Here is a 21,015-nt window from a genome sequence, read left to right as displayed (position 1 = left end):
TGATTGTAAAATATGTCCATAGAGAGGGGGTGTGACGTTCATATGTTGTCAATATTCAGTGTTTTATCGTTCATAGTTAATATTGTAAATCCCACATTCTTTATTTTCATGTACATTCTGGATGTCCCATTTAGTCCCATTCCGTTTTTTAAGGCGGTCTGTCATAATGTTTTTAGCATTCAATCTGACATTATTGTGAGGTTTTGTATTAGTGTTCCTAAAAATAGATATACCGGCCCCCAAGCACATTTTTTTCTCTAAATGTGGCCCCCCGAGGCAAAATAATTGCCCAGGCCTGCTTTAAGGGGTTAAACGACTTAGTGTAGACATGGCCTTAATGGTGTTTTGGAAACTGCACAATTTTTTTTCCCTCAAATTTTTTACTAACTTGAAGTGTTTTGTCAAGAGGATTATTTGTGATATGTACTTTTTCAGAGTGTCCTTGTTCATTTTGGGGCCAAAATAAAACAAAGAAAACAATCTGAAGTTGTCGTAGTTGTATTTTTAAGTTATTATGCCATGATTTTACCCGTCGGGCCCATGTGGGAAGAGATTTTCCTCTATGCGGCCCCTGAACTAAAATGAGTTTGACACCCCTGAATTAGTCGGAGACCAGTCGTGAAAGTTTGCTTGCCCCTTCTACCAAACCTGACTTGTTGCACACGTGTTAAAGTCATCAGGCGTTTGCTGAGAGGGGTTGCTCAGTCCAGGAGAGGAGGGGGTTGTTTACATATTACACCATGTTGGCTAATGTTCAAGATGAGTTCCTGTTGTGATTGGCAAAACACTCACGTTGTGCTTGGCTGAGTCTTTCGAGTGGGAAATGCTTTTATTTCCCCGAAATGCGGGGATTACGCAACTGTGAGGAAATTATGTTGTTTTTTCAGATAAGGCAAGACGACCTGCTGGTGTCTCAGTTTTTTTTTTGTTCAGTAGACACACGCACACATTTGCCATGGAGTTTCCCAATTGGGAAAGACTTCACCCGAAGCCCATCCTAAAATGGGAGGGAGCAAAGGCAAACACATAAACTCCACTGGCAATATTGCGGGTCAACTTGGTCGAGCACATGGGAGACACACGGTCGCAGAAGTTTTTTCTCAGATGAATTCTGTTGCACCGAATCCAAACTTTTTCCAGACTTAAGCATCGGTAGATATCGTTTACTGTGTCCGTCAGACTTTCTATGTCAAAAGAGGTGAAGCCAGAGAGCGTGTCACTGCGTCCTCTGGGAGGAGGAGCAGCAGTCATGGCGACCTCGGAGCAGGAGCCGGTATGCATTTTTGGGACAGGAGACCTGGGACGCTCCCTAGGTCAGCGCCTGCTGCAGACGGACTACAAGGTGGTGTACGGCAGCCGCAGACCTCGCAGCTGCGGCCCGTTGCCTGAAGGAGCTCAGGTAACCCACACACGCGCACTAGCGTGTTGGCAGTGTATGCTGTAAAAAAAATAAAAATTAAATTCTGCTTCAAGAGCAATTTGTTTTCACCCTTTCTATCTTGGTCATTTGCTGTTGAGCAACGTTGCAAAAATCCTGTGACATTTTAGAAAGACACTCGAAATTCACTCGAAACGCTCTGAAGTTGTTAAAGCAAACATCCTGCAGCATTAACATCCTAATATGATACAAATGCAACCAATTTAATTCTCAAATTAAGTTGTGTGCTTTCATTTTCCTTGTGTAGATCTTTTTTGGTGTGTTTATTGTATTAATTCATACGTTCTCATATTGTCATATCTTTATTATAGTCAAGAGAATAATTTCTGTACTTTAACTTAATAGTCATGCTTTTGTTGTTTAACAAAAGACACAAATTAATATGCTAATAACAAATAAATCTTATATTTATAAGGGTCACACTAAAAAGGGGAACAATTGGAACAAAGTCATTGTTAGAGCCATATACTCTTTCTGTCAAATTCATGATGTCACTTAGGGGTTGGCTCAAAGCCAAGTGAAAGTTTACTTGGGGAAGGGCTTTGATCATGCTCAGGTGTTGCTGAGTGGAGGCGCAACAGTTTTTGACTGTGCTGAGCTATTATTTGTTTGCTCCCTTTTATTTTCCGTTTTATTACAAAGTGAGTTTTATTTTCGTGACTGTATGTTGATAAACATTTTTGTTAAACGTGGACATAATTGTGGACATCTATTATTAGCTGGCTGCACACGTCGAAACTCGCTTCATTTATATTGGGCAACCAGTAGCAGTAACAGTTTAGGACTTTACCGCTACAATCATTATGAGTAAAAAGTAGAACTATTACAAGGACTAAGTGATACAATAATTTTTAAAAGTATTAAAGGTAATTGCAATGGATTAAAGCTAGTCCATCCCACTGGCTCAAAATTATACTTTTGTGTGTATTATTTATATTTTTATGAATTATTTTTTAGATGTCCGATATTATCGGCCGATAAATGCTTTAAAATGTAATATCGGAAATTATCGGTATCGTTTTTTTTATTATCGGTATCGTTTTTTAATTTTTTTATTAAATCAACATAAAAAAACACAAGATACACTTACAATTAGTGCACCAACCCAAAAACACCTCCTTCCCCCATTTACACTCATTCACACAAAAGGGTTGTTTCTTTCTGTTATTAATATTCTGGTTCCTACATTATATATCAATACATATCAATACAGTCTGCAAGGGATACAGTCCGTAAGCACACATGAATGTGGTCCACTAATAGTACTCACCTTTAACAGTTAATTTTACTCATTTTCATTAATTACTAGTTTCTATGTAACTGTTTTTATATTGTTTTACTTTCTTTTTTATTCAAGAAAATGTTTTTAATTTATTTATTTTATTTTATTTTATTAATTAAAAAAAAAAGGACCTTATATTCACCATACCTGGTTGTCGAAATTAGGCATAATAATGTATTAATTCCACGACTGTATATATCGGTATCGGTTGATATCGGTATCGGTTGATATCGGTATCGATAATTAAAGAGTTGGACAATATCGGAATATCGGATATCGGCAAAAAGCCATTATCGGACATCCCTAATTATTTTCCAAAAATAACACCAGCCAAAACATATAACAGAGGAAAAATAAAACAAACAAGACAAAGCAAATAAAACCAAACAAAACAAAACAATTCCCCCCCACTCACACACACATTCACACGTCCATTGGGAGAAGCGTACATGAACTAGAGAAAATCCAAAATGAAAGGAAATTAAAATAATAATAAAAAAAATAATTAAAAACTCAAAATGACATTTAACAACAAATATATTGATCCCTCACTACACCACACTTTAAATATTTGCCGCTTCACTGCATCGTAAATTAAGAAAAACATATCTTTTTTTAGATAGATGGATAGAAAGATAGATGCTTTATTGATCCTGAAGGAAATTCAAGGCTTCTAGAAGCAGTATACAAGACATAATTAAATTACAAATTAGATTCGTGCAATTCAATGTAGACATGGAAATAAATGTACACAGGCTACAGAAAATATGTGCAATTCGGTGCAAGGGTAAAGGAATAAGTGTCCAGACAACAAGAAGTACACATTAAAGTAACCAACTAGAGACTGACTCTTAGGACAGCAGTGCAGTTTAGAAGTGAGTAGAAAAAGAAGAAAAAAGAAAATTGAGAAAATGAGTCACTGTGTGCTTTTCCCCTGACGTTACTGTGAGGTGTTATACAGTCTTATGGCCAGGGGGACTAAAGGGTTCTTGAGCCTGATCGTGGAGCACAATTGTGACAGTAGTCTGCCTGGTGAATGTGGTGTGTAGTGGGGTGGTGGGTATTGTCCATGGTGGACAGTATTTTGTCCAGAGCCATCCTCTCAGCCACCGTCAGAAATGTGTCGGTACTAAATTAAGCATTTTCAAGCATAGAAATGCCCAAATAAACTAATAATGTTAATACTACAGTAGTATTGGCTAATAGAAGAGACCAAACCAATCAGAGCATGCTGTTCAGTATTGTGGCCACTGATTGGCTCAGCCTCAGCCAGCATTACTGTATTGGATTTAGAGAGTGTAAAGATGACTAAAGGGTGTTATTTTATGTCTTAAAGTGTTCTCATAATGTTGAAAAATTTATTTAGAAGGTAGTAAACATGTTTTTATGCTCTCGCTATGAAAGTATTTGAATTCTAATTAATAATTCCTATTTCGTGGAAATGTCCGGAGTCAATTAACCGAGTTAATTGTCTGTCCTCTTGTTGAGGGCGGTCGCATTTTTCTCCGCTCCCTCCTTCCCTGCTTGCTTTCTTCGTTTTGTCTTGTCTGAACTTTTTTGAAGCCTCTTTCTTTGCGCTGTCTTCAAATCTAAACATCAAACATGGATATGATCAGCTGGACTCTCGACGCAATTGACAAAGCCTTTTCGACAAGGAAAAGAGGTTCGGGGGAGCCTGGCTGCCCTGATGGAACCATTGCTGCGGATTACGTGAGAGACTCCTGGGATAAATGGAGAATCATGTGCCTCTCAGTCCTTTCCATAGAGGACGAGGAAGACATCTACCTATTTGGAACCGTGATCGCGGGGCACCTGCTGATTGGGCTGGGCATTGCTCTGGTGTATCGTCAAATTCGGAAGACAATGGCAGCCACTCAAGGAGCCCAACGGCTGTTCGTCGCAATGGAAGGAATGGGCCGGGCTGTGGGAACACAGACTGTGGCGATTTCTGATATGAATCGCAAAATGGATCTTGCTGAGAAGGAGAATTAAATTGAATTTGAGAGAACCAGCACGGACACATAGAGCAGGCAAGTCATTGTTTTGACTGCTCGAAGAAAAACAACATCCTAATCTACGATTTGACTCCCTCGAATGGCCTTGACACAGGAACAGGCTGTTCTGAAAAACTCCCCCGAGGACTCCTCAATGATGGACGTTTTTGACCTTCCTTTTTTTCAATAACACCCGGTGTCGAAATTTGAGATCGGCCCCAGTCCACAAAAACATTTCAACATCTCACCCAAGTTAATTGGGCATACATGCATGCACCCGCCCCTCCCCCAATCAACGCCTTCACCACTGCTTAATTCCTCTTCCGGGTTATGGACGGCTAGTAGCGCTTTATAGCAGCAGGCCGGCCTCCAGGGCCCCAAATCCCCCCCGCCCCCCTCTGTTGTGAGTTGTTGTGATTATATGTATCATGTTTATGTGTGCTATGCTATGTGAGGTTTTTTCCTTGGACTCAGTCTGGACCCCTCCCGAGGGTCCAGCCTTAGACTAATATTTTTTTACTCTTGCCCCCCTTTCCCAATATCACCTTTTTCCCACCTTTTTCAAGGAGCGCTGTAAGTGGCTGATCCGTTGCCGGTCCCGTCTTGTCCCCCTGTAACGTATGTCTGCTCTTAGTGGGATTGTGCCGAAAATGAAATTTCAGTTCCTATATGTCTTGTACATGTTAAAGAATGGACAATAATAAAGCATCTTGAATCTTGAATCTTGAATAAACAAGGGACGACTGTATTTAAAAGAACAGCACGGGCTAGCATAAGTTACCATTCCTCGTTGAAAAATGAGTGTCTATATTTTTTCGTAGTTACAAAATAATTTTTACAAATTTTGTTGTTAGGCCTGAATAAAATTACTTGCCTTTGCGACCTGTTACGTGAGTGGGCGTGGCTTACATGCTCGGAGGAGTTCCGCGGCCTATAGACACATAACACTGGCAAGAAAATCACTTCAGATAATAAAAATAATAAAAAGTCATACTGATAGGAAAACAAATTATTAGCAGAAACTTAAACTTTTGTTAAGGTGATATTCATGTAACACAACACAATATACATGATGTTTTTGTAATATAATTGTTTTTCTATTTAGTGTTAAACTAATACTACTTTGTAAAAAAAGCCTCTTTTTATGACCAAATAATTTGTTCATATTTATATTTTAATGTTATATAGTGTGTATCCATTTGCAAGCACAACAATAAACCTGTGTCAGGATGATGATGTTGTTTTTTTCTTTGTTTGTTCTTATCGTGGTTATAGTTTGTCATTGTTTCCAATGCAGTGAGCACGTGTGTGTGCTAATATTAAGTTCTGTGTGTGTCATTTAGGCGTTCAGTCATGCTGACGCAGCCCAATTGGCCAGTCTGATCTTTGTGTGCGTACACAGAGAACATTATGACTTCATGGAGACGCTCACCTCACAACTGGAGGGAAAGGTATTTTTTATGTTTTTTTGCTTTTACATATGCAGGGTTGCCCCCGAATAAATTTGGGTCCAAGGCAGAACAAATATGTTCACACTTTTTTATTCATGTGAAACCATTTTTATACATTCTTAAATCAAACTACATTTAATTTGATGCATGTTTTGTACTAGAAACAAATTATGGTAGACACATTTTTAAACAAAGATTTTTTTGTGTGCAAAATAACAATATAACCATGGAGGGAGGGAGGGTGGGGGGGGGGGGTGCACTACCCAGTAGAGTGTTGAATATCTTTAAATATGTTTTGTGGCAATTCCAAGTTTGTACACAGTGGCACATTCCATTATTTTCAGCAGGCTGCATTGCAAAATGATTAACTTTCCTGTCACGCGAAATCCACCCAGGAGTGGGGCCATATGCATTTCTTCCCTACTGTATATTGTTATCAATGATGGAGCAGTAAACAGCTACAAATACATTTGCGTTTAAATGTCGTATGAAATGCCTTTTCATTCATAAATTTACATTTTACATGCGCTTCTTCACACAAAAGAGGCCTACACAGCATGTGAGCTGGGTATCGACCCTGTTATATGATATTGACAGCTGCGTCTCAAGAAATGAATATAGAGTAGAAATGACTACATTTCAGGAGGTCTGAAAGACCATGGAAAGGCTCAGGAGTGTTGTTGCTTATTTCCTGGTTGGAGGGCACACCAGTCATTTACACCATTAAATTATTTGACAATCTTTCACATTTTATGATATATTGAATTTGGGCTTTTCATTGGCTGTAAGCTATAATGAATGCTTGGTGGTGTAACTGTATGGCAAAGGGCATAGGTGTGATTCACAGCCAGGGATGCGTCAGGTAAACCATTTATGCTATTGACTCCTGACAGGGAAAAGCCGAAAGTGAAATGAAATTGTAAACCTGCTCAGTGGCCTTGTGGTTAGAGTGTCTGCCCTGAGATCGGTAGGTCGTGAGTTCAAACCCCGGCCGAGTCATAGCAAAGACTATAAAAATGGGACCCATTACCTCCCACTCAGCATCAAGGGTTGGCATTGGGGGTTGAATTAATGAATTAAATTACAAAAATGCTCCCTTCACCTCCCAGGGGGTGGAACAATAATTTCACCACACCACCTAGTGTGTATGTGACTATCAGTGGTACTTTAACTTTAACTTTCTCTCAAAATAATTAGGAAATACATTCTTGAAATATTTCACTCTGTATAGTGAATCTAGGCAACAGGCTGGATCAGTGGGTAACGCTTGTGCCTCACAGGGAGAAGGTCATAGGTTAAGCGTTAATACATTCACACAATAAATGACAGATGTTTACACATATAGAAATTAAACGACATCGACAGCCCTCTACTGGTCAAATTTAGCGCTAAATGTATTAAACAAGCTTTTCTTGCCGAGAGTTACTCAGTCAAGAAACAACAACACGACCACTAATACAAAAGACATCACAAGTCAGCAATTTCAATACAAAACAAACTAAATATCTTAATGCACAATATCTACTTACAAAGATTTGACCAAGGTTTGTGATGAAGCTAACATGTGGATTTCTCTGTTGTTGCTGCTTGTCAGGAACAGTGTGTCCATCGCGTAAACGGTCCGACAGGAAACAATGACTGCAAAACATTCGTACCTTTTGTCCACTCGCTGTTAAAAGTCAGATTTTCGCGATTTATCGAAGATTTTTTTCAGGGATGATAGTGCCGTTTTTTGGTTTTAATAAATAGTCTTCCTCTACTCACACCACTGCTGCTTCATTGTGACATGTATGCCTTGCTGTTGCCCCCTGTGGGGTGGCGGGAGTACTGCACACATGAGCAACCTTAGTTTGAAGGGTTTCATCAAGCCTATTTGGGTGCTGATGTGACCCGTGGGCTGCGAGTTCAATTGGCTTGGTGTACCTAGCGTACATTGAAGTGTAAGAGTGGACGTATGCCAACTAAAACAGGGTCATTGAGTAAGACTAAATAGGCTCTGCTTCTGCCTACTTCTTTTTCGGACATGTTAAATTGTGTAAGTGATGTCCGCCAATGTAACAAATAGCAACCTATTAACTAGAAGGGTACAAACTTACATTTGCGACTACACGTGCCTTTTCTTTCCTAAGGTTGTGTCATATTTTATGAATTGTAGCTCTTTTTATTTGCTTATTTTCCACCCTACTCTTGGCCCAAAGGTGCTGGTGGATGTCAGCAACAACCCTGAGAAGAATCTGTACCCGGAGGCCAACGCTGCATATCTGCAGAGGTGAGCGCCGCTGAAGCATGCAGCTTTAACACAAGGCCGTCTTATGTTTGGATGGCCAGCAATGTTTGCTTTCCAGACTGCTTCCTGGATGTCAAGTGGTGAAAGGCTTTAACACCTTGTCTGCCTGGACTCTGCAGAATGGACCCTCGGATGCCAGTAGACAGGTACAAGCCACTCTCTGCTTGGGAAAAGTGCTTATCATTATTTTCCTCCGCCATGATAGAATGGTAACCAAATTGAGTTAACGCAATTTATCGGATTTTAATCCAATAATATTCCACGGTCACAGCGGAGTGAAAAGCCTTTGGCAAGTCTGTGATGTGTTCACGCAGAGGGGGGGGTGCTGACCAACAAGTTAAAAATAATGGTCTGTGTCGAACTGGAAAGAATCTCAGTCCAAATTGTATTATTAACTTGTTTTGAAGTTTGGATCAAACCAATTCCACGCGACAGCGGCCAAATCTGAGGAGTCTTTGCTGCGAGAGCCACGTCTGATGTATCCTTGAATCAATTAACTCAAAGTCACTCTTAGATCTGACCGTCCAAGACCAGGTTTCGCTTTCTCGCTCTGTACTACGAAATGGCAGCATATGTTGGTATTTGTTGTTTTAGTCTAATCGTTTGAACTTTCCCAGAGGACTGTGAAAGCACATATGTGTGTGTTTGTGTGTGTGTGTGTGTTGGTATATTTGGAACACCGTTGACCAATTGTCGTTAATTTATTGGCTTTCTTCAACAAAATAAGAACAATTTCCTCCTTGAACATTTGTCAAGTATTTTAATTGTATGTACTCCCAAGAGACGAAAATACATTTTCATAATTAAATCACAGAATATTACACACTGGCAAGCACACCAATGCCTAATGAGATCCGATAAAAGGGCTGTATCAAAAATCTGCATTTACAAAAACAATATTCCTCAGTTTTGATCAATTAAATAAATAACAGGAATTGTTTCGAGACTGATAATTATAATGTTTAGAATGTTAGGAATAAATACAGGAATACAAAACAGGACATCACTGAGTGACTAAAAATACAATATAAGATGCATTACTTACTTTCTCTAATACAATCTATAGTATCCAAACTAATATAAACATAGTAATTAAGAAATAAAATAATACAGAATATATCATAACTATTACCTTAATAGATAACAAATAAGAATCAGGGTACATATTTAGACACTGTGGTCTTCATTAGATATTAATACATTATTGAATTCAGGATGTATGATATCAGACATACTATTTAGTATTTAGTACTTAGTATTTATTAAGTAATAATAATGAATATATTTAGTGTCAATAATACTAGACATCATGGTAGTTTTGTTAAGTTATAATAAATGAAAACATTTAGTAAATAATATCAGACACTGGCAATATTTAAGAAATAATAATAATATATCAGACATTATGGTAGTATTCATTAGGTAATACTAAATTGAAACATTTAGGGTAAATTATATCAGACACTGATGATATTCATTAAATAATAAAAAAAATACATTCAGGATAAATGACGTTAGACCTTATGGTAGTATTTATTAAGTACAAATAAATGTATCACTGTAGGCTAAATACTATCAGAGACTGGTAATATTCATTAATAAATAAATACATTCAGGATAAATGATATCAGACATTATATTATTACTTATTAAATAAATGAATCAATTTATGGTAGATAATATTAAACACTACGGTAGTTATATTCAATACATATTAAATAAATAGATTTAGGATAAATTATGGTAGTATTTATTAGGTATTAATACAATAATACATTTAGGGGAAAGATACTCAGATAATATGATATTAGTTATTAAGTAATAATACCTAAATTCATTTTGGGTTGATCATAAGTAATAATGAATGAATACATTTAGGAATAAAAAACAAACACTGGTGGTATTTATATTTAGTAATATGCGAATACATTCAGGAAAAATAATATCAGACAGTACGGTAGTATTTATCCACTAATGATAAGTGAATAAATTAAAGATAAATGATATCAGACAGATAGTTCTCAGCATTTGCTTCATATATATACTTTGTGAACACCATATGTTTGTACTGTTTCTCAAACTGAGTCATATTAGTGTATTTTTGAGTTCCTTGTTCAATTAATTGTCAAAAGCTAAGAAACACAACAAAACATGTAACAGTCAAATTCAATTGAAATTGATCTGGTGATCAAGTGTGGGTTTTCTTTTTCTATAAAATCCATTTTTTGTATACAGTGTGATTGAAAAATGGATAGCAAATACTCATTTTTGTAAAATGATAATATTTGGGATATGTTTTGTGTGCAATGATTTTAAGAAAGGGTTTAGTGTTAAAGAAAAAAATCTTCAAAAAAGCTTAAGTCTTAGACTTAGACAAACTTTGTTGATCCACAAGGGAAATTGTTCCACACAGTAGCTCAGTTACAAAGGATGAAAAGGGTAAGGATGGAAAGGATGATGCAGGTATAAAGTAGACAAAAAATGTACCATATAGTAGCAATATAACATATATGTAATATGTACGTATTATATATACAGTATATAATATATACTGATGTATTATATTATATGATATTTTATTTATTATTAATTTATTTACATCCAAACAGTGTATTAATAACCTTGCTATTTTACTCTAGCATCCCAGCGTGCCTTGCAACATAATTTTGTATATAGTTGTTCAAATGAAGCGTTACCCATTTATTAAAATTGAAACATTTCAGGTCTACCTGTGTGGGAACAGTGCAGAGGCAAAGCAGGCTGTTGCAGAGGTGGCCACCAAGATGGGTCTCACAGTTCTGGACAGGGGGTCTCTGTCTGCAGCCAGAGAGCTGGAGGACATTCCTCTGCAGCTCTTCCCAGAGTGGAAGCTGCCCCTCCAGATCACCGTCGGCCTCTTGGCCTTCTTCTTCTTCTATCTGCTTATCAGAGAAGTCGTCTACGCCTATGTGGATCAAGGGAAAGACATCTCTTTCAGAATCATGGTGTCCCTGGCCAACAAGGTGAAGATTTGCACATTAAAAACAAAGTACAGTAGCTTTCATGTGGACCATCTTGTAATTGAAGTGTGTATCTTCCAGGTGTTTCCCATCGTGTCACTCATCATGTTGTCCTTGTGTTACCTGCCTGGTGTTATCGCTGCCTTCCTTCAGATGTACAGAGGAACTAAGTACAGGTGAGTGAGACATTATATCTATAGGGTGTTATAATTAGAAACAATTATACAGGTGCATGTGTGTGACTGCTTCAGGCGCTTCCCAGATTGGCTGGACCGATGGATGCTGTGCAGGAAGCAGTTGGGACTGTTGGCACTCGCCTTGGCCTTTCTGCATGTGCTCTACACTCTCATCATCCCAATAAGGTGCTTCATAAATGGATTCACATTTTCATCTTCAAATATTGGAAAGGTTTCGCCACTTTATATTGACGTTTAACTTTTTTGTTTTGTTGGAGGAACAAACAAAAACAAAACGGTGATTTGGTGTCATGATATTTAAGTGTTTATATAAGTATGTATCGATATTTTGTTTCTTTAGTCTTATTTTAAAATGTAGACTTTTTTTAAATTAATTTTTTTGTTGTGTTCTTTGTATACATCGCTCCTTTTAATCACTAAAAAAGGCTATTTATTTATTGTTTGTTTCACACTCTATTCTTATCCTTTAACATTTAACATTTTAAAACATGTTAATATAACAGCCCTTCAATTTCATACTAATTATTTTGTCCACATTACATAGACAACCCAATATTTTTTAATTTAAAAAAAATAATATTTTGAATAGTATTTTTTCTAATTTCTTTCATAAGTGAAAAAATGATCAATTTATTATTTTATGTTCTTTATTTTGTTTTTTCCCTCATTAAAGTTGAGTATTTAAACGCTGTTGCCATTTTTTATTTATTGATGATTAAGTTCTTTTTAATTTTTACATTAATGCTAGTGTAAAAACACACATGAATATCTTAATTCTTTTTCCACATTCAATTCATTTTGTTTACTTGTTCGTTATTATTTTTTCAAATATATATATATATATATATATATATATATATATATATATATATATATATATATATATATATATATATATATATATATATATATGTATGTTTTGAAAAAAATATATCACTTTTGAATCAACACAGTAACATGTGGGATATAAATAATAATGGAAGTATAATTGTTTGTATGTAGTATATAATTGGTACAAAGGTTTAACACGTGTACAAGGATAATTCACATGCCTTTACTGTGTATATAATTGAACAGTGTTTATGTTGTGTAAAAGGTGTATTTATAATATGTTGTGCAAAGGAAATTTCATAATTTTTGGCAGCTCATCTTGTATTTGACATTGTTTATAGGGTTAGGCGCAATAAGAGTTTAACTTCAGCCTAAACCCTTTCGGTCTGCAACATTTTCAATTTATGAATGTACAACTGTTTGTTTATGTAAAACTGTTTGTTTATTTTTATGACCACTGACCGAAGAAATAATAACTAAACTAAACTATGGATGTATGTATGTATGTATGCATGTATATATGTATGTATGTATGTATGTATGCATATATATATATATATATATATATATATATATATATATATATATATATATATATATATATATACATTTTTATTTAAATCTTATTTTCTATTTATAATTTTTTAATACTTGGTTCTTTATTCTTATTCCTTGCTTTTTTCCTCACTGGAAAAACTGTCAATGTGTTGTTTCACATTCTTCATTCTTCCTTATCCCTATTATAAATTGGTAACACACTATGAAAGCTTGGAAAGGGGCCAGTATTAAATAAATTATTCATCTGCAAGTGTGATCATGTGATCTTTATTCATGTAACTTTTTTGTTACTGAATGAGGTCACATTCATTGTGCGAGGAAGAAAACAAATACGTCTAAATACAATCTATGTATACTTGTCGCTTGTGCATTATCTTGACAGAGTTGAATGATTTAGCCTTCCTAACTTTTACAGATATTATGTGAGATACAGGATTCTGGACTTCACTGTCACACAGGTAAGAAATATTGACGTTTCGTTACGTTGAAGTAAAAATGACAACACATTTACCTGTATATATCCAGATGATTTTGTATCACCTCTGTTTTGTGCTGTTGTCTTACTAAGATCAGGGAGAACCAAACGTCAGAGTTCGACAACACTATGGCCTGGAGAACTGACTCTTACTACTCTGTGGGCATTCTGGGGTTCGGCCTGTACATCTTACTAGGAATAACATCTCTCCCGTCAGTTAGCAACGCTCTCAGCTGGAGGGAATTCAGCTTCATACAGGTAGTCACTCAGTATTGTTTGTGTGCGTGTGTGTGTGTGTGAGTGTGTGTTTGTTGACTCTGAATACAAAGGTCCGGTTTACTGAGTGTAGACACATTGCGCAAGCCTTGGGCAAAATCCCTGCATCCTGTTTATCTTAAACACTGCCAGTCAGAACTGAACCAGGATTTTTACCACTGAAGCATTCAAGATGTTATTTCACTCACAAGCCCACCAACAGACTTGTCATTATGCAACTGTCTGTGGCAGCGTGTGTGCGTTTATGTGTGTGTGTGTATATGTGTGTGCGTGTGGGTGTGTGTGTAATGACACAATCCTATATTATGACCTGAGCTTTTCAGCTCAGGTCAGTTGTAAGATTTTCTCATGATGAAAACATAGTTACACTTTATCAAACACACTGACTCATGCACAAACTAGAGCTTTAAAAGACACTAATTACAATTATTTACTTTTTTTTTTGGCACATTTGGTGATTTTTAAAATATGTCTAGTGTATTTATATTTAATTTTACAATGTTACTATATTATTAATATTTCCTTCAAACACATTAGTTAATATTTAACTTGTTAAAACATGTTAATATTCATAAAAATAAAAACACAGCCCTTCAATTTCATACTAATTATTTTGTCCACATTTGATAGATAACCAAATATTTTGTTTAAATATTTATTAAATGTTGTCTTTCTTTCTATTTTTAAAAAAATATATTTTGAATAATATTTTTTCCAATTTCTTTCATAAGTGAAAAAGCGATCAATTTATTATTTTTATGTCCTTTATTTTGTTTTTCCCCTCATTCAAGTTGAGTATTCAAACGCTGTTGCCATTTTTTTTTTATTGATGATTACATTGTTTTTTTTATTTTTACATTTGGGCTAATGTAAAAAAAACACTTGAATATCTTAATTGTGTTTCCCACATTCAATTCCTTAATGTGTATACTTGTTCTTTATACTATTTATTCAAATATATATAAATACATTTTTATTTAAATTTGAAGGAATTTGAAGGAAATATTAATAATATAGTAACATTGTAATATTAAATATAAAACACTGGACATATTTTAACACAGGATATTTTATTTAAGAATCTTTTGAAAAAATCACCAAATGTGCGACAAAAAAACCAACAACCTCCAATTTGTGTCTTTTGAATTATTAGAGCGTTATGCAAGCGATTAATCACAAAAAAAATATCGCATTAATCATGTATTAGCGTAAATTAATGACACAGTTTATTTTGATCGCAGGTGCTCCTTTACCCTGACTGTGAATATTTACCTGAAAGGCTGCAGAGATTGTTGTAGGGCCAGTGATCAGGTCAGTGCATATATCAATGCAGAGATGATTAGAATGACTTTAGATAAATCTGTTAATAAGTTTTGAGCAAATAAATGAAGTGCATTCGAGTAAAACGTCAAAAAATGTTTTTCTGTAAGCCATTCGGACAAAATTATGTTTGTATCAAAACGCTGGGGTCTTTTTTGAGTGAATTTAAATGATGCAAGCAGGTAATTTACTGTGATTAATCGTGAATAATCAAAATTGGAATAGGGTGATTAATATGATTTGTTTTAAAATATCGTTTGACTGCAGTAAAGATTGTACAATTATTTCCCGATTGGCTGGGATAAATAAGTTTACAACCCTATGGTATTTTTGGTATATTTTATTTTTATTGTCCTCTTCTTTTTTATTCATTAAACATGTTTTCAGTTTTATTGTATTGCCACTGATCTGTGACATCTGTTTTAATAATAAAGTGTTTTTGATATCTTTTAGTATTTCAGACGGTTCAAGTTATTACTTTTTATGAACTTTTTTTTGTTAAATCTGTGATTCCTTTAGTTTCTGTGTTGGCGGCCTCCAGGGTTTTTAAAATCAATTCTTTACTTTAGACAGTTTTGTCTTCTTGACAGCTCTTTGATTCCAGCCGTCAGCTCCAAAGGCTATGTGGGTGTTTGTCTATTATCAAACTTTGTGCTACCACGTCAGTATGAAAAGTCCGAAACGATTTTTGATTGACCAGAAGATTGTCAGTCAGGCAAGTCAGGCAACCACTTAAGTTAAATCAAGCCCGTTTCTTTACCCTACAAAGTGCTACAATTTGCCCTAAAACACATGCATTTTATTTTGAAATGCAAAATACTTCACAGCCTTTTGTAGCCCACAGAGTTGGCAGTCTTTCTGCACAAAGGCACTGAATGTGAAAAACAGACTAGCACATTGTTGGATGTTTCAGTCACATTACTGCGACGCTACATGAGCCAGCTTGGACGCAGGCTCACACCTTTAAAAAAAAAAAAAACAACAACAAAAAAAAAAACTGTTAGCTGCAACTAGATTGATGATTCCCCAAATTCATCCGTGCTTGAAATAATTAAAAAGGCACACTTGGTATCCGCTTGAAAAGTTTGCCTGCAGGTAATACTTCACTATTGTGTGCTACAAATGTGTTGTGTGCTGACACTATTGCGCTTGGTGTGGAAAATCAGGGATATATAATACAATAATGAGCTGCAGATTTTTTTTTAAATGGGCTGAGTAATGAGGACTTTACATTACAGGCGTAGGGTTGATAAACACATGTCCACATGCCCTAATTAGAACTAATATTTATAAAGTGCAGTTGGCTGCATTTTCTTACCCTGGTGGACCTTTTCCTGGATCTTTAATGCATTACAAACATAATCAGACCCACTATATGAGAAGGAAATCTTTCATAAATGTAACTGGGTCATACAGTATGAAGCTCATGCTCTCATTCCACAGCCTTTCTTTACTTTTACTCCAGCAAAAATTAGAGCAGTTTAAATGTTAAGTTATTCATCAAATATAAAATCCGGGGAATACATTACCCTTGGTTACTGGCTTGGACATCAAACACTATATTTCATTCCATTATCTACTATGTTATTCCTTAATCTACTAAATATTGTATTTATTTAGCCATGATGCAATGTTTCTGTCAGGTTATTCATTATTTATTTATATATATCAAATCTTATTTTTTGATTTTATTTATTTAGGTTTCGATTTATTTATTTCAATTAATTTTATTTTCAATGTATTAATTTTAAAGGCCTACTGAAATGATTTTTTTTTATTTAAACGGAGATAGCAGATCCATTTTATGTGTCATACTTGATCATTTCGCGATATTGCCATATTTTTGCTGGAAGGATTTAGTAGAGAACATCGACGATAAAGTTCGCAACTTTTGGTCGCTGATAAAAAAAGCCTTGCCTGTACCGGAAGTAGCGTGACGTCACAGGTTGAAAGGCTCCTCACATTTCCCCATTGTTTACACCAGCAGCGAGGGCAATTCGGACCGAGAAAGCGACGATTACCCCATTAATTTGAGCGAGGATGAAAGATTCGTGGATGAGGAACATGAGAGTGAAGGACTAGAGTGCAGTGCAGGACGCACCTTTTTTCGCTCTGACCGTAACTTAGGTAAAAGGGCTCATTGGATTCCACACTTTTTCCTTTTTCTATTGTGGATCACAGATTTGTATTTTAAACCACCTCGGATACTATATCCTCTTGAAAATGAGAGTCGAGAACGCAAAACGGACATTCACAGTGACTTTTATCTCCACGACAATACATCGGTGAAGCACTTTAGCTACGGAGCTAACGTGATAGCATCGTGCTTAAATGCAGATAGAAACAAAATAAATTAGCCCCTGACTGGAAGGATAGACAGCAGATCAACAATACTACTATCAGGAGACACCGAACCAAACACTGGACCTGTAACTACACGGTTAATGCTGTGCCGCCTGTCGAAGCCTAGCAATGCTGTTGCTAACGACGCCATTGAAGCTAACTTAGCTACGGGACCTCGTCAGAGCTATGATAAAAACATTAGTGCTCCACCCACGCCAGCCCTCATCTGCTCATCAACACCCGTGCTTACCTGCATTCCAGCGATCGACGGCGCGTCGAAGGACTTCACCCGATCATCGATGCGGTCGGCGGCTAGCGTCGGATAGCGCGTCTGCTTTCCTCAAAGTCCTCCTGGTTGTGTTGCTGCAGCCAGCCGCTAATACACCGATCCCACCTACAGCTTTCTTCTTTGCAGTCTCCATTGTTCATTAAACAAATTGCAAAAAATTCACCAACACAGATGTCCAGAATACTGTGGAATTTTGCAATGAAAACAGAGCTTTTTGTATTGGGATACAATGTGTCCGAATACTTCCGTTTCAACCATTGACGTCACGCGCAAACGTCATCATACATAGACGTTTTCAACCGGAAGTTTAGCGGGAAATTTAAAATTGCACTTTATAAGTTAACCCGGCCGTATTGGCATGTGTTGCAATGTTAAGATTTCATCATTGATATATAAACTATCAGACTGCGTGGTCGGTAGAAGTGGGTTTCAGTAGGCCTTTAATGTATTTTACTTTGTATTTTCTTTTTTTTAATTGTTTTAAGGATTTGAAAGAGGAAAACACTGCATCATGGCACAATGATATGAGAGAGAAAAACATTGCTTTGGGTCAGGCCCTTAAAATAAAGAAGAGAGTGGATAACGTGTAGAATGGATGGGATGGAGCAAAGCACACTCGTCAAAGATGTGATTGCGACAGGGCTGCGCATGACACCCAGATGTAGCTGCAGCACACAGTAGCATCAGGTGGTTTTCTTTCTGCAACCAAAGAGGGTGGAGGTGGGTTTGGGATCCCGCTGTATGAAGAAATGACACAACACCACAACTCCATCATCATCATCATCATCATCATCATCATCATCATCATAACGTTCACCAACAAGAAATACAAAATAGCATTGCTGAAGCAGAGAAGCAAACGGAAAGGAACAGCAACATTAGCATCTGAAGAGTGAACAAATATTGTAATAGGGAAGCTCGAAGAGACATTCTGCTTAGGGCCCCAATTTAGCTATGGGCAGATCTGCATGTGGCTACACGTATGATATATTGAAAGGGAATTGTATTTAAATGTGACACAAAATCAAATATTGTATATTGTATCGCAGTATATTGTATAACAATATACTGCGATGAGGTGGCGACTTGTCCAGGGTGTACCCTTGCTTCCGCCCGAATGCAGCTGAGATAGGCTCCAGCACCCCCCGCAACCCCGAAAGGGACAAGTGGTAGAAAAAGGATGGATGGATGGGTGTCTTGAAAAAAAAAGTGCATTATACTTAATATGTGTACCATTCACATTTGAACCAATATGGTACCAATTCCTGCTACCTGGGTATAGATACCGTACTCAACAGTACCAATTTTTGGTACTTTTGTATGTTAAGAAATTAAAGTTAAAGTTAAAGTACCAATGATTGTCACACACACACTAGGTGTGGTGAAATTTGTCCTCTGCATTTGACCCATCCCCTTGTTCACCCCCTGGGAGGTGAGGGGAGCAGTGGGCAGCAGCGGTGCCGTGCCCGGGAATAATTTTTGGTGATTTAACCCCCAATTCCAACCCTTGATGCTGAGTGCCAAGCAGGGAGGTAATGGGTCTCATTTTTATAGTCTTTGGTATGACTCGGCCGGGGTTTGAACTCACAACCTACCGATCTCAGGGCGGACACTCTAACCACTAGGGCATTGAGTAGGTCAATATATAATATAATAAATATATATATAATATATAAATATTACTTGCTTTTGTTTATATGTATATATTCTATATATTTGTAACAAAATTACATTTTTATTGCAACATTTAAAAATAAGCTGATTATGATGTCCAGTTCTTATGACATTTCTGAGTCTCAATTACAGTTGCAAGTCAAAAATGTTAGATTGCAGTAGAGTATAGTTTATTATTTATTATTTTATATATTATTTACTCTTTGCTCTTTAGTCTTTCGTTGTGCCCAAAAAAGTGTTATTATTGTAATTATTGTACTTATTACGCACCAGCTGTTTGATCGTGACGTCTATCTTAGTTGTAGTTTTCAGTAACACATTTGGAAGTGTTGAAATCGCCATGTAAAATCACTAATGCTAATCAGTAGCATGTCAATAGTAAAGCTAATGTATATTAGCATCAAGCTAGCACATTTTTGGAAAAGTGGAGCCTTACTTTACTTGCATTTGAGACGTTTTTGGGTCAGTATCTTTGTTGGCATTAAAAACTGCAACATTACCTAAGGGTAGTTTGGCTGGGTCCGCTCTCAGTGCTGCTGGAGTGATCGCCAAGTGCCAAAGTGCGAAGAGTTCGCAACCGGGCGTCCCGTTACGCGCAACTCAGGTACAGTAGCATGACATCAATAGATTTGACATGAATCTGTGCCCGGTAGAACCAGCGGGATTCGATTGGTTCCAAAAAAGTACCAGATTCGGTACCTGTCCCTACTTAGTAGCCCGCTGAACCATTAATTTAAAAAAATATATATCTCTGCTTCTGTGTTGGTGACATCCCACTTCCTTGTTTTCTAGTCAAAGTTGGGTCACGTGACTTTGCTCCTCTGCACCCTCCACACCTACCTGTACGGCTGGGACAGGTTCCTTCACCCCTCCATGTACAAGTGGTACACTCCAGCGGGCTACATGCTCAGTCTGCTGGTGCCCACTGTGGTGCTGACGCTGAAGCTGTTGCTCCTTCTGCCTTGCGTGGACCGCAGCATCACCCGCATCCGCCGTGGTTGGGAAAGGACCAACCTGGACGAGGAAAAAACCCTTTTGGCGTAGAAAACATGAACAACACACTTACAGTTCTTGGTTGGAATTACTGTGTCTATTGAAAACATATTTTATACTAGGGGCAGTGCCTTATTAGAGCCAGTAAATGGCACTTTAGTGGCAAAAACATGTTGTTTTTCTATTGTGATTTTACTATATATTGCATGTGTTAATAAACTCATAATCTAGTGCTGCTTTTAGTTTGTCGTGATCACAGTCGTGATGACAGTGGGCAGAAGTATCTTACAAGCTGTAGCACCAGTCACTCTTTACTCAGTAGCTTTCGAAAGGGTAAAATAATAAAATAATTATGTACAGTTGAACCTTGGTTGTCTTTAGCAATTTGTCTCATAAGGTCAGACGGGGACCGAATTTTACACACACTCGGTATGTTTACACACATTAAAATATGAACTGAGTCTAGCTTTTTAAAACACATACAAAAAAACCTGGACAACACACTTATCAGAATCAGCTCATTTGTAAATATTACTTTGAAAATGAACTTTTATTAACACACAAAAATACCGAAAATTGGTGCAGTTCAGTACCAGTACCATATCCCA

The 21,015-nt window shown here is 36.7% G+C and overlaps 1 protein-coding gene across 2 annotated transcripts; it reads left to right on the top strand.

Moving 5' to 3' along the window:
* The first annotated feature begins 975 nt into the window (after positions 1-975).
* On the top strand, positions 976-20,777 carry LOC133659972 (metalloreductase STEAP4-like). 2 transcript variants are annotated; one of them, XM_062062932.1, is made up of 11 exons: positions 976-1,399; positions 6,058-6,165; positions 8,364-8,434; positions 8,511-8,598; positions 11,176-11,454; positions 11,533-11,627; positions 11,703-11,813; positions 13,453-13,495; positions 13,606-13,770; positions 15,030-15,099; positions 20,207-20,354. In XM_062062932.1, exons 1-10 carry the CDS (start codon positions 1,187-1,189, stop codon positions 15,084-15,086), a joined length of 1,230 nt encoding a protein of 409 aa, XP_061918916.1. In that variant the 5' UTR covers positions 976-1,186; the 3' UTR covers positions 15,087-15,099; positions 20,207-20,354. The 2 variants fall into 2 exon arrangements, with proteins under 2 accessions (XP_061918916.1, XP_061918915.1); XM_062062931.1 differs by lacking the exon at positions 15,030-15,099 and having other exon boundaries at positions 981-1,399; positions 20,207-20,777.
* Positions 20,778-21,015: the final 238 nt, after the last annotated feature.

Source organism: Entelurus aequoreus, linkage group LG11, assembly GCF_033978785.1.
Source record: "Entelurus aequoreus isolate RoL-2023_Sb linkage group LG11, RoL_Eaeq_v1.1, whole genome shotgun sequence".
NCBI lineage: Eukaryota > Metazoa > Chordata > Actinopteri > Syngnathiformes > Syngnathidae > Entelurus > Entelurus aequoreus.
Note: the sequence above shows the minus strand (reverse complement) of the source record. Positions and strands in the feature narration are given on the sequence as shown.

What these genes read in the sequence shown, in the direction of transcription:
- LOC133659972 (XM_062062931.1), top strand. Translation starts at nt 1,187, where the DNA reads ATGTCAAAAGAGGTGAAGCCAGAGAGCGTGTCACTGCGTCCTCTGGGA. An exon ending in CCTCGGATGCCAGTAGACAG is followed by an intron (nt 8,599 to 11,175) that starts GTACAAGCCACT and finishes GAAACATTTCAG; the next exon opens with GTCTACCTGTGTGGGAACAG. An exon ending in TGGTGTCCCTGGCCAACAAG is followed by an intron (nt 11,455 to 11,532) that starts GTGAAGATTTGC and finishes TGTATCTTCCAG; the next exon opens with GTGTTTCCCATCGTGTCACT.